General features: G+C 38.6%; 1 protein-coding gene across 4 annotated transcripts in view; it reads left to right on the top strand.

Moving 5' to 3' along the window:
• ZBBX (zinc finger B-box domain containing) overlaps positions 1-14,578 on the top strand; it is a 69,102-nt gene that overhangs the window by 45,204 nt on the left and 9,320 nt on the right. For 3 of the 4 annotated variants that reach the window (XM_019532682.1, XM_019532681.1, XM_019532684.1), the window contains 8 exons: positions 535-655; positions 1,258-1,382; positions 1,631-1,734; positions 2,089-2,168; positions 4,472-4,641; positions 6,551-6,861; positions 7,756-7,915; positions 9,032-9,196. In XM_019532682.1, coding sequence (XP_019388227.1) covers positions 535-655; positions 1,258-1,382; positions 1,631-1,734; positions 2,089-2,168; positions 4,472-4,641; positions 6,551-6,861; positions 7,756-7,915; positions 9,032-9,196 — 1,236 coding nt within the window. The remainder of the gene's footprint in view (positions 1-534; positions 656-1,257; positions 1,383-1,630; positions 1,735-2,088; positions 2,169-4,471; positions 4,642-6,550; positions 6,862-7,755; positions 7,916-9,031; positions 9,197-14,578) is intronic. The other variant, XM_019532683.1, reaches the window with a different exon arrangement.

Here is a 14,578-nt window from a genome sequence, read left to right as displayed (position 1 = left end):
GGTCGAGCCTGGGTTGCCTGCGGGAGCCGGCAATTGAGCAGTCTCTGCTGGGGCTACAAGAGGTGCAAACCTGTTGCTAAGCTCTGGCAAGGGAGGGGCTTTAGTTCTTTTTCTTTCATTGGTGTGAGACATAGCCTTAATTTTTAATTTATGTACTTTCAGGTTAGGAGTAGTGGAAGAAGCCGGATAACAGTTGTAGTTATCTGCTTCTGCCTAGATCCTCAATTTATCCTCTCTCTTCTAAACAAGTACACAGGGTAGAATACTTTGGTCAGAAGAGGTATATTGATATTCAGTTAAATCCAGTCAATTCAAGTTAGTTTGTAAATTCACTTGGGTCAAATATTCAAGAAAGTACATTGAACAAAACCTGAATAATGCAAGAAAAGTAATATTTGCAACTTTTATGTAGACAACTAAAATGACGTTTAAATTACTGATGTCTATTCATTGGAAACAGATTTTATGATTAAAGTGGAGGGAAAGTTAATGTACTTGAATAATATACAGACATTTCCTTTGAAACTTTTATAGAATCCATGGGAATTTGTGAGGTACAGACCCATCTTACGCTTTCAAGAGAACCTGTTCAGATTGAATTCAAAGAAGACAGCTTGACCTATATGGAAAAACTGTGGCTTAAAAAACACAGAAGGTATTGATAGAATCAGTGGGTATTAATAAAGAATCCAAAAATATTTGTCCTTTGTGATTTATCAGATCTAGTTGAAGTGTTTCAGCGTTCTGGTTAATATGTTAAAGCCATGCTGGAGAATTTTAAATGTGATGACTGTAAAATTTGTTTGTTGTCAAAATAATAATGATGCCCATGTATGACATTATGATTACTTTAGAGTTTTTAAAGAGAGCCTATTTAATCTCAATGAGGTCTAGAATTTGGCGTTATTAATTGCAAATAAGTTTGGCGGAGGTTTAATTCATTTTTTGGGATACTCATTCTACTAAGAATGCACTGTTTGAATCATGGAGGCTCCTAAACCTCGAGCTTTCGGCCAGTTAGATGATATAAATTGCAGAAAACTATTCTTTTTTAACCCTTGTGACTGAATCTATCAGGTCCGGGTGCCCTTGAAGTGAAAATGGAGGGGGTTCTATATCTTTCATCGGTGTCAGCCCCTTGCAGAAAGAGACACTAAATTCAGCGCATGCAAAAGTGGTAGGGTCAGCATTGATTTAACACCGTGGTATGTTAGTAATTATATACGACTTGAATCGTCTTTTTATTTTGTTATTTAGAACTCCAATTGAAAAAGAACCTGATGTTCAGGTAAATGGATTCAGACCTGGACAGTCAATGGTAAATGAATTTCACAATGCTTTGGGCAGAGAAAGAAGAAATGAGGAGGAGGAGGATTTAATAGGTTTGTTATATGTTTTTGTTAATTGAGTATATTAAATATTTGAATTCTTTCCCCTATCCATATTCACCATTGCATATACAGATTGTTCTAAATTCATTTAGAGTAAAGATCAGGAGAGAAGGGGACTAAATGGATATAATAAAGTTTAAAAAATGCAAAAGGTTAACTTTTTAAAAATAAACAGTGACTCCTCGCCAAAGGAAAAAAAACACTCTGAATGAATGTACTACTTTAAATCTGTTTCCCAGCTGAAGATATGAAAAAATATTGGACATCTCTTTTTAGAACAGAAGTATCTGACACTGTTCCTGAGGTCCCTGAATCTTCTTTGAAAATTGAGGTACTTGATAATGTGAGTATATACTGTGGAAGAAACACTAAATGATAACGAGTCTTAAAATAAAATCTAAATAGTTTGATAAAAGTACTTTCTGTATTTTAAACAAATTTTAATCAGTTAAAAATTAAAGTTGGTAACTTAAAATGTCTAGACTTAAATAGCCTCTATTAGGCTATTGTTAGTATAGTTAACATTTTTTTTGTTTTATCATTGTTGTTATCTTTGCAGTCATAAAGTTAACTCTCTACAGATACATGTCTAATGTTTCTTCACAACTGTGGCTGTAATCTTTCAGGCTTTTATTCACACTGGTATATGTTATGTCAGTTGATTAATTCTTTCCATATCTTTTTATTTTTAAATTAGTCTTATGAGGATGACTTAGAAGAATCATCCAACTTTATGGTGATGGAACTTGGATCAACTAAATCGGGGAACAAACAAAGGTAAACAAAACAGCTTGCTAGGGTTTCTTAAGTTAATGTTGTTTTGTAGGAATTGAACCAAGCTCTTATGATTAACACATCAGAGCTGAGCAAATATTTCACTGTGAACTGCCTAGTAAAATGTCATTAACCTTTGTGTTGAAATTGTTTTTGTACTTCTTAGATTAAATATTACATTCTTAGACAACGTAATTGAGTCATTATGGTCTCTTTGTCCTGAATATGAAAATATGAGTAAAAAATTTCCTAGAGGACTACAAACATAGTGGTTGTCCATGCTGCTAACTACGTTCTAACTTTGTGTCGTCGGCTTCTACAGCACCAATCACAGTTTGCAAAGCATCAGAAAGCTGATATTCTTGTGACAGAAATAGGGGAATACTTTGGTGTTGATATAAAATGATTGGATTCTATCTTATGCTTCAGTGGAGGCTGCCATCTCATCAGCCATGGCATTAATTTATTTAAAGAAGCATGCATACTGTGTATATCTTCTCAACTTAATTTTTAAAAAATAGTTAATTTGTGCTAGGTGGCTAGATACTTAATAGTTCTGTCATTTTACTTCTTGCCATCCCCTGAACGTTCTCTAAGAATGTGACTGATAACCATTCTTCACAGCAGTTGTAAGATTTCAATCCTATCTCGCTGAAGTAAGGAGTTGCAAAAGTGTTACAGGACATGGGAAACTTGTCTTTTATTGGCTTTGTTGTAAAGCTGGTAAATAATAAGCACAATCAACTTAATCCATACTTTTTTATAATGTATTTATGATTTGTGCATGTTCTATGTCAAACTTTTAGAATAAATACTTAGTAAGCAAAAGAGTTGTTTTGTTGGTTATTCTATGCTATTACAGTATTTCTCTAGCACTTAAAATGCAAAGTTAAGACAAGATTTTCAAAAGCACCTGAGAGAATTAAGTGCCCTATTGCCATTGCATATGAATGAGAGCTGGACACCTGAATCTTTAAATCTTGCTCTTAATGTTTAGAAGTGTCATACACATCTGCATATGAACAAATCTTGGCTTCTGTATAGACTTTAGCCTCTTTGTACTTTCACACTGGGATGTTGTAATGGGGGGCAAGGGGCTGCTCAGGGTCTGTCTACTGGTGGCCCCGCCCACCTGTTATGGGCCAACCACCTGCCTTCTCTCCTGCCATGCCTTGTTGTTAATTAATTGTTGTTAATTAAGCAGGAGGTTGCCCATTGTATGCCCCGATGCCAGGGGGTGCTAGCTGCAGCTCTGTTCCTCCCGTACACTGTAGCCCAAACCTTGCAGGTGGTATTTGTAAATTCCTCTTTATGTTGGGGTCTCAGCCACTGTGGGCCTACCCCTTTTCTCTCTAGCTAAGCCTGTCGGTCAAAAAACCCCCAGTAATCAGGGTTTGACTCCCAGGCTCTAGCTCTCAAAAAAAACCCACAAAAAAACCCCACTCACTCGGGCTCCTGCACCCTCTGTGGCACTGGGGTCTGCTCACCCTTAAATACCGCACCCTGTCTGGCGCTGGGGTCAGCTCACCCCCAAATGCTGTGCCTTCTTTGGCACTGGGCTCCCCACACTGCAGTGGGCCCCCACTGAGGCCTCCTCCTTCCCCAAATAGCCTCACCCAAACCACCAGTCCTAACATTCAACACAAAACATAGGTTTCTAAGGCCATATAATGGAAAAATAATAATACAGAAACAAGAGAGGCAACATGCCTTCTTATTTTACATGATCATGAGGATGGCTCACAGCATGGCGTAGTCTTCCAACAGAGACTGCAGCCACAGCACCATGGTCATTGAGAGGCCCCCTCCCTGCTGCCCCTCTGGCCTTCTCCACTTGCCATTTGTAGGATCTTGGCCTTCCTCTTCCTGTCACCTGACCGGCTGGCAGGGCTTGAGCCTTAACCCCTACTTGACCGGCCGGCCGTGACTGGAAGCTTTGGGATTTAAAGGGACTACCTTGTCTCTTAGTAACAGGGCTAGGGTTCCTTGTTACAGATGTGCATGCAGAGAAATTATAGACCTTATGAATGCAGTATCATCTTAAAGAAGCAACCTCATCAGTAACTGGGTATTTCCAGATAAAATATAGATATCAGTAAAAAAAAACTTTTATATTTTTAATACAGTTCTTATATGATAAAATCTAAAACAGTATGTAGAGTATTGTCATTGATATATGTATATATGCAACTCCTATAAACTTCCAGAAGAAATCTGATTTTTAAATTTGTTAATCTTTAAGAGGTCATGTGTTATTTATGAAATTTCTTCCAATCTGTCTGTCTGTCTCTGTTTTATATAAAAAGAGCTATGGGACCTGAACACCAACAGGGTACAGTATCACACTTTTCACCAGCCCAAGTTCTTGATATAACTAGAAAGTCATTTGATCATGTACCTTCCACAGCTGACAAGAAAGATCTTTTAATACCTCCTTGGGACATAAATACCGCACCTTTGGAACAAATTTCTAAAGGTAAATAATGGGGATATTATTATTTTTTCTTTCTTGGCACTTTATTTACTTATTTCAGGAATAAAAAGTATTTTATGATGATTTTTATATGTTTTTATAGTAGTGGTTTAACCAATTAAATACTAGCTTCATATTGTGTAAAAGAAACAACTGTTGCTTCTTTAAAAGTATTCTGTATACTCACGCTTGGATTATATAGCATCTATTTTATGGATGTAAGAACAAACTTACAGCATTTTCAATACGTAGAATTTCTAGTCCATGGGGATATCAGTGATATTTCAGGAGCAGCTGTATAATAATACATTTAGATTAACTCAGGATGTGTCCCAAAGCCTCCAGGTCAGTGATCTGCAACCATTCAGCTTGTGGGTTGAATCTCGCCCACCAAGTGGTTGGATCTGGACTGTGACACACAAATACAAAACATAGGGGTAGAGGTACAAGTGGAGGCAGGCGATGGGTGCATCAGGGCTGGCACAGAAGGTGCACCTCAGAATCCTTTCTCCTTGTATGTCCCCCTTTCCTGTTCTACTCCAGTTTTTCCATTGTTCTGCTTGCTGCCACCCCACCCCTGTCTGCTCTCTCTTTCCATATCTGAAAACAGTTGCTCCCTATTACTGCAACTGTGTCTTCTTTTGTTACTTGCAGTTAGTAGTGACAGGAATCATCAGTGATGGTCAAGGGGTGACAGCAGTGGCTGCAGTACAAGTGTATTTAATGACACAACTGCCTTATTTCAGCCCACTGCTACTTAAAGATTAACAACCCCTATTTTGTTATATAAAGAAAAATGATTTAAATGATCTACATCTATGTGCAAAAGCTCAGGATAGCCCTTGGACTAAAAATTTCATTCACCTTCATTGATCAACACAAAATTTGTGGATATGTCAATTTTTAAGAGCCAAGTATGTTTGTGTATTTTCAGTTTCATTGTCTTAATTGTCTGCTGGGAAAAAGCTTGCAAAAATGTAGATACTTTGTTTTGTGATGCCACTAATAAACATTAGAAACAGAAAACAGTGTTTAATCCACAGTCTGAAGAGTAGGTTAGTTTACTGTGCTATTTTTCTGTAATTGAGGTTAGTTATAGTTCAGGTTTTAATTAATTTTTTTCTGTTTTAACAAATAAATTGTATTTGTATGTGCTTAGTCAGTCTCTCTCTCTGCATTTGGTTCAAATTTCTGCTTATTTTAAGGCTAAGAGGTGAAAGAGAAAATGCCAATTGGACTCTGAGGTGTGCTATATATACTCTTAGGGGCAAAGAAAAAAAGCCAAATAACTGTGTCTACAGGGGGAAAAAAAGAATCATTATGGTTCTACGCACAAGAGAAGGATATGGCTCAAGAGCATGTATTCTTAACTGCAACCAGTCTCAAAGAAATTTTACTTTCAAGTAGCTATCTTTAGATTTATTTAAATTGAAAATATAAAGTTACCTTTGGACGTATTCAGCTACTTCCAGGCAAACATTACAGTTTTAAAAATGATGAAATGATAAGGTGAAGAACTCTGTAATTCTTCATTATTCGGTACAGAATTCTGTAGTTCTGTCATTTTACGAGTGTCAAAGGTACAATATGACTGAATACATTCCAAGATAATTATATTGGTTATTATGAGTCTGATTTTTGAGGTGCTGAGTGTTTTGCAGTTCCAGTTGGGTTCATAGAGCAGTTGGGTACCCTGTATTTTCAAAAACTGGGTTATACATTTTTGAGAGTAGATTGATTGATTTTGTGTGTGTGTGTGTGTGTGTGTGTGTGTGTGTGTGGCTTGTTTGGTGTTTTAGGGCTTAGTTATAAGAGGAAAATCCTTTTATACTATACTCATTTTTTGAATTCCTTGAGAAAAACGGTGTTTGCTTGTAGATGCAGTTTATGCTCATTTATTTCTTGCTTTTAGTTTCATCAGGACAAACATCTACAGCAAGCCATGCAGGAATATATACTGAGTGCCATCATTCTGCTATAGGAGAAAAAGTTCTCAGCATTCCTCACAAAGGAGATATAGCTGCAAAGGCGGGCTCTAAAACAAACACTGATAGAAGATTTCTTTCCTCTTGTATGCCACCTGAGAAGTCTTTTGGCCTCCCTAAATTAGCCATAAAGACACCTTCCTCCAAGTCAAGATCACTGAATGACAGTGCTGATTCAGTGGAATTTAACAGTTTCTCCAACAACCAGAGCATGGCTTTAACTACGAAGTCCTCAGTGGTAACCTATTAAATCCCTAATCTCACAATATAATAAATATGTTGAATATTCTATGTACTTGCCATATTTCTTTCTTTCTTTTTTTTTTCTTTTTTAGATTTTACATTGTCAAAGTAGGGTGGAGTGGTTTGGTTGTTAATATCTTGGTTTTCATGAAATACTGCAGAATATGTAGTTATAAGGTAACTTACTTAAAAGGTATGGAAGTTATTAGGTATACGTTTAGTGAAAACAGCAGAAGATAGATTTCCCATGTTTTGATCTTTCAGATATGGAAAATAAAAATACTTTCATAACCCCACTTCCTTACCTTCTTTCTCTATCACCCCTGCCCCTATTCTACCTCTTCTCCCTCCCCACCCCCCCCATCAGCCGTTTCACTTTGCTATGTGGTGGTATTGGAAAATAAAGCAAAGAGATGACAAAATCCAGGGTCAGAAGGGCTATTTGTATGCAGCCTGTCACTCACCTTGCTTTCCCTCTTAATTTGGTTGTCACAAGTTTTATGTACCCTTCGATTTTAGTCTCAATGTTCAAACATCTCTCAGAGAGTCTAGAACTGAAGGGCAGGTTTTGTTAGCTTCTGTCTTTTCATAAATGCAGTGTATTTTGTGTGCAGCCAGGCACATAATCATGATTTGCCTTTTAATAATTCCAAAGCTGAATGCTTGACAGAAAGGTGAAGATTAGTTCATGCAATACACTGAGTATTTGGGCTACTAATAAGTAATATAGTTTTCTAACATTCAGTGCATAAAGATATAAACATCAGGAAAGAGATGCTACTTTTATTTTAAGTTTTGTGAAGCAACATTCTATTAACATTTAACTTGGCATGACATGGTACATGTAGCCTTTAGCTGTTTTTTGTTAATATTTTGTCTTCTATTCAAGTTGTTACAGGAAGTAGCCCGAAGAGAAAAACCTGTTTCTACCCAGTACCAGGGACTTGAGAATTTTTTTAGTTTGGGTGCAAATTCTAAGCAAGTAACACCTGAATCACTTCCATCATTATGCTCTGATTCCAGCCCTACTGATAACATTTCATTTTCAGGTAATACTGAGAAGTAAAACCCTCCACCACTATGTCACTTACTGAGTAAATATGCTAGTCTATATGGGCTTTAAATAGTAAAAAGCATTACCCTCCTTATTTAAGCTTTTCCTAGGTTCAGTTTTGTAATTTGCAAGTCAGCATTATATGCAGATAGGCAAAAAGCCTGAGGCTGAATTGATTCAGTCTTCACAGATTAGTTTAAGATGTGTAGATTGAACTGATAACCAAGTGAACAGACATTCACTTTTGATTCCTGAAATGTGGCTATATGCCTGCAGTGGCTCAAGCTGTGGGGCACTAGAGCACACCTCCATGCTCAGCTGGAGCAGGCAGCTTGAGCCAAAGCTAGTCCATCCAGTCTGCAAGGAAGGTGCAAAGCATTGTGAGATGCTGGGGGAGTGTGAGTTAACTTGAATCTGGAGGGGACTTGGGACAGAAGTTCAGTAAACCGATTTACCTTAATTCAGTTAAGTCTGAGACTACTTCCAACCAACTTTATCTTAAACTGGTTTTGGCCATTTTGAGTTCATGTACACTGAACTTCTGTTGTGTTACAGATTTGAACCAGTTTCAGATTACTTTTACCTGTTTGTGTAATTTCTGTCCCTAGCCCAGGATGCTATAAATTGGTGCAACTGTCACACTAAGAAAAGCAACTAGCTGAGTGAGGAAGTACATGCTGGCTTCCTGCTTCCAGTAGTAAATTACACCACCATAGACTTTACAGATTTATAACTGTTGAAATCACATGAGCATTTGGACCTCAGTTGCATTTTCCTTGTATTAAATTTTGATTTAGCTTTTTTACTTTAAGTTGTCATTTTTATTGTTTTTAATGTTTAATATTAAGCTCTCTGTGAGGTGACTTGTAAATAGTTCATAGGTATGTATTTATTTATAAAATATAGAACATAAAGTTAAATGTAAGATAAAAATCATGTAATGAATTATTTGCTTATCATTTTAAAGGGATATATATTGTGTGACACTTTTACTGATAGTACTGTTTATTTTTTTTCTGGGCAGCAACCACAGTCTTAGAGAAAATTAATGTGTAGAATGTGTATATAGTTTCCTGCCTCTGTGTATGACCCATAGCAATTTTAATTTCAGGAGCTGAACAGTGGGTCCGAATGCATAGCTTAAGTGAACATGCTGAAGAGTCCATAGTACAGGACATATGGCAAAGTGAATTGAGCAGACCATCAAGTGGTTTGGGACAACGAAACGCGCATGCTAGAACTTCTCTACAGAGATCAGTGTACAGATCACCTGTTGGTAAGAACTGTTTCAACGAGATAATATATTGTTGAAGCCCCATTTCAGCAGGTGATGATGTATTCAACTGACTGTTTTTAAGTGTGTCAGTAGCCATGCTGACTTCAAGTGATGTCCTGGATTAGGATATTAGATCTGTAATTTATACATTGTAATTCATTTCGGTTTTTTATTTCTCTCTGCTATTTTTTTTTTTAAATCTTAAAAATATTGTCTAAAGTTTTAGGCTGTAGTTAATTTAAGTAAGATCTAAGATATTGGAGAAATAACTGTGGCCCTTTCAGATGCTCTGGGAAGTAGTACACAAGCCCCAAAACCCCAGCTTTGATTTGTTCTTTCCTACTGAATATTGCATACAAATTTTAAGTGGAAAAAGATTCACAAATCAACAAATGTTTTCTTCAGACTGCCCCCAGAGATCTTGCTCTCAATGTTTATGGTGGTATTCCACATAGCTCAGCAGTGAACAGGTAGCAGCTCCATAAGTTTTGTTGGTATTTAAGGTTTGTTTGCTCTGAGCCTACAGTTTGGGTGCATCAGGCAAACCCCACAGGAGTTCCCACCACCATAACATGGTTTAAATGGAACTGTAGCCTCCAGACAATCGGTTCTGGCATTTATACAGAGCACACCGTTGTCTAGAGTTAGTAATTTTAGCTTTTTTTTTTTTCTTTGGACTTCCTAAGCATTCAACAGTATATGCAATAATAAGCTTTATGAGTTGAAAATTTGCTCTTGATGTCTCACTGGGAATTGAATCTGACCCAGAAGCAGTTGGTGATCTATGGTTGCCATTACCTTATAGCATGCATGAATGCATTTGCAAATGCTTTGCTGCAACAGTTTGTGTGACTGCAAGTATCCAAAGATTGTGAATCATACCGTTGACCAAAGATATGAAACAAACTAATGAGAGAGAGTGATAAAGATATTCAAGGAAAACTAAGTGTAGACTTTACCCTACCTGAAGTTTGCTGTGTTCCCAGATGGAGAACTACAGGACTTAATAATCAAGTTCCACAGTAATTTACATTTTTAACTGCCGTCATCATGGATGTTGAAAATCTGAATGCTTATGACAAATGCTTAAAGTTCCAAGTTAGTTTTAGTGAGCTGTGTGTATGAGTAATTACCATTTTATTTGTATCATTAAGAATGTTTATTATAGTTTTGGAATAACTTTAATGTAGTTGATACAAAAATCTCTCATAAATATAACCACTGTAATTGTTCTTATAACTTTCCTTATGAAACAGGCAGGCTAGAAAGCTATCTGGTATGTTAGTCCTTTTACCACACAGCTTGTAACTGTTTATACTTACTGTTTTCCCTTGATTCTGGGAAATTTATGTTTTCTTTACTGTTTTAAAAAAATTATTGTTGTTTTAATTGAGCATAAATCCACTGCATGCTTAATATAGGCATTTTTATAAGCTTCAGAAGCCTGTACTGGCTTGTAGTGCATTGGCTGCTCACTTGTAGAAGCTTTACAAACTGATGGATTAAAGTTGCTTTTGTTCAAAGAAAAATGCCTGTGCAGGAACTCTGGCACCTAAAAATATATATATATTTTTAAGATGCAGATTTTTATATTTGTTTCTAAACATAACACAAGCTCTTATCTGAAACACCAAATTTTTACTGTTACTTCAGTAACTTCAGCTAGCTTGCACATAAAAGATGAAATTGTTTATTGTATTAGTTTATACCATTTGTGTGTAAACAGATCAGTAAGATATTTATCCTAAAAGGTACCATTTTCCTCTCTATGTGTAGGTAGGGAGCAGATTATGATGTGAGCTTTTGGAATGTGCAAGACAGGGAGTAGCAGCAATATAGAAAGTTTAATTTTTATTTTAAACTGTAATTCAGAAACTGGTGCTATGAGAAACATGGACTAATTGATTTCAAAAGTACTGCCTTTTGTAGTTGATTCCTGTGACACCAGAATCGTAGAAAGTTAGGGTTGGAAGGTACCTTAGGAAGTCCTCTAGTCCGTCCATCTGCTCCAAGCAGGACCAACCCCAACTAGATCATACCAACCAAGGCTTTATCTAGCCGGGTCTTAAATACCTCCAAGGATGGAGAGTCCATAACCTGTTCCAGTGTTTTACTACTCTCCTAGTGAGAAAATTCTAACACCTAACCTAGACTTCCCTTGCTGTAACTTTAGCCATTACTCCTTGTTCCATCATCTGTCACCACTGAGAATAGTCTAGATCAGGGGCGGGCAATTATTTTGGGCAGAGGGCTGCTTACTGAGTTTTGGCAAGCCATTGAGGGTCGCATGACAGGCATCCAGGGGCAGATAAGAATTCGTTTTCTAAATTTTTTAGGGGTCCTGTGGGCCGGATAGAATGGTCTAGTGGGCCATCCTGCAGGCTGCATTTTGCCTACCCCTGGTCTAGATCCATCCTGTTTCAGATCTTTAAGGTAGTTGAAGTCTGCTATTAAATCCCCTCTGTCTTCTCTTCTCTAGACTAAGCAAGCCCAGTTCCCTCAGCCTCTCCTCATAAGTCATGTGCTCTAGCCTCCAAACCATTAGAGCCGACCTTAGGAGGATGTGGGGCCCAGGGCAAATCAGTTTGTACAGGGCCCCCTTAATGCTGCATGGGACCATGGGACCCTGCAAAGTACCAGGGGGGGGAGGCTCTGTGCTTCTTTCGTGGTACAGTGTTGAGCTGCCAGTCCCTGCGGGAGGGGCTGCAGCCACTCTGCCCGACTCTGCGGGGCCCACCCATAGCATGGGGCCCAGGGTGGTCACCCCCATTTGCTGTACCCTAGGGACAGCTGCACCTCTGCTGGACTCTCTCCAATTTGTCCACATCCTTTCTGTAGTGGTGGGCCCAAAACTGAATACAGTACTTCAGATGTGGCCTTGCCAGTGCTGAATAGAGGGGAATAATAATACCTTTCCTTGACTTACCGGCAACATTCCTACCAAGGCAGCCCAGTATGCTGTTAGCCTTCTTGGCAACAAGGTAACACTTTTGGTACATAGTCATTTTATTATCCACTGTAACTCTCAGGTCCTTTTCTGCAGAGCTGCTGCCCAGCCAGTCAGTCCCCAGCCTGTACTGGGGCATGGGATTGTTCCATCCCAAGTGCAGGAGTTTGTACTCTTCCTTGTTGAACTGCACGAGATTACTTTTGGTCCAATCCTCCAATTTGTCTAGGTCGCTCTGAATCCTAGCCATAGTCTCTAGCATATCTACTACTCCCCTACAGGTGTCATCTTCAGATCTGCTAAGGGTACACTCGGCCATCTTCCTGGTCATTAATGAAGATATTGAATAAAACCAGCTCCAGGATGGACCCCTGGAACACTCCACTTAATAGCAGCTGCCAACTAGACACAGAACCATTAATTACTGCCCTCTGAGTCTGATGCTCCGGTCAGTTTTCTATCCACCTTACAGTCCATTCGCCTACCCCATACTTCCTTAGCTCGCCTGCGAGAATGTTGTGAGAGACCGTATAAAATCCAGGCATCCACTGGTCTCCCCATATCCACAGAGCCAGTCATGTCATCGTAGAAGGCAATCAGGTTGCTCAGGCATGACTTGCCCTTGGGGAATCCATGCTGACTGTTCCTAATCAGCACCTTCTCTTCCAAGTGCTTAGAAATAGATTCCTTGAGCATCTGCTCTGTGATCTTTTTTTTTTCCTGGGACTGAGGTGAGATTGACTGGTCTGCAGTCTTCTGGATTCCCCTTTTCCCCTTTCTTAAACATGGGCACTAAGTTTGCCCTTTTCCAATCATCTGGGACCTCTCCATATTGCTGTGAGTTTTCAAAGATGATGGCCAGCAGCTCTGTAATCACGTCAGTCAATGCCCTCAGCACCCTTGTGTGCATCCTGTTCGGCCCTATGGACTTGTACGTTTTCAACTTTTCTAAATAGTCCCTAACGTGTTCTTTTGCCACTGCTGGCTGTTTACCTCGTCCCCAAACTGTGCTGCCAGGTGCAGTAGTCTGGGAGCTGACCTCGCCTGCGAAGACTGAGGTGAAAAGCATTGAACACTTCAGCCTTTCCTGCATCCTCTGTCACAAGGTTGCCTCCCCCATTCAGTAATGGACCCACACTTTCCTTGACCTTCCTCTCGTTACTGATATACTTGTAGAAACTCTTCTTGTTCCCTTTCACATCCCTTGCTAGCTGTAAGTCTAATTGCGCTTTGGCTTTCCTGACTTTTATTACTGCATGCCCGAGCAGTACTCTGATATTCTTTCCTAGTTGTTTGTCCAAGTTTCCACTTATTATGAGACTTCCTTTTTGTGATTTAATTTACTGAAGAGTTTCATGCTAAGCCAAGCTGGTCTTCTGCCACACTTGCTAGTCTTCCTGTACATCGGGATGGTTTGTTCCTGCACTCTCAGTAAGGCTTCTTTAAAGTGCAGCCTGGTCTCCTGGACTCCTCTCCTCCCTCAGACTGGATTCCCAGGGGTTCCTAACTTCCTAGCCATGAGTTCCCTGAGCGAGTCAAAGTCTCGCTCAGTGACCTACAATTCCTCATTGAATTAAAGCTGCAGCTCTGAAGATGTGTAGCAGACAGAGAACCCCAAGGCCTTTTAGGATATCTTTTGTAATAACAACAAAATGCATTTCTTTATCACAATACATTCTGATAATAAATCTTCCATGGCCAAACCCTATTGACTTTACTCATCCGAAATTCTTATTTAATACATACACTTTTAAATACTCATAGTTTCATTATTTTTGCATAAAGATAGTTATGAAAATGTTTCCAGGGTAGCATGCTAAAAAATTGTGATTAAATTTAGTCAGAGCTTCAGCCTCATATCTGTGCTGTGCATATGACAAAATCTCAAGGAGGACAGATTTATAACACTGTTGTTATAAAGAGTTTATTTTTGTTGATTTTTTTTTTCCCCCCTCCCGTGGGAGTTGGATGCCTAATATCATCCTTTGAAAACAGTGACTATTGTGGATACCTGAAGTCCTTTTTTAACTACTTACAAGTTTTCTGTCATAAAATTTCCATTTTCCAATTGCCTGTTATGAAAGTACAGGTTTCCCTTGCCAACCACGGTTTTACCAACCACAGTTTTGAGTATGCACGCTTAATAGTCTATATACCATTTTGGCTACTACGGTGTACGGTTTTGAGTAAACGCAGTTTTCCATCGCTGCCCATCAGCCTGCCTCCTGTCATTTTCCCCATAAGCCTTTTGTCTTGTCCCGTAACCACGGGAACTTTCAGGAACCTAACCCCAGCGGTTGGTGAGGAAAACCTGTATATGTATCCTAAACATCTGAAAGGTTAAACAAGCAGTAGTAAGAACTTGTCACCACTGTTTATGGCAAGTCTGAATTTATCATATTTAAAACTTCCCCTATAATAAAAAAAAAAAAAAA

This window comes from Crocodylus porosus, unplaced genomic scaffold, assembly GCF_001723895.1.
Source record: "Crocodylus porosus isolate Cpor-Errol unplaced genomic scaffold, CroPor_comp1, whole genome shotgun sequence".
NCBI classification, from domain to species: Eukaryota; Metazoa; Chordata; order Crocodylia; family Crocodylidae; genus Crocodylus; species Crocodylus porosus.
Note: the sequence above shows the minus strand (reverse complement) of the source record. Positions and strands in the feature narration are given on the sequence as shown.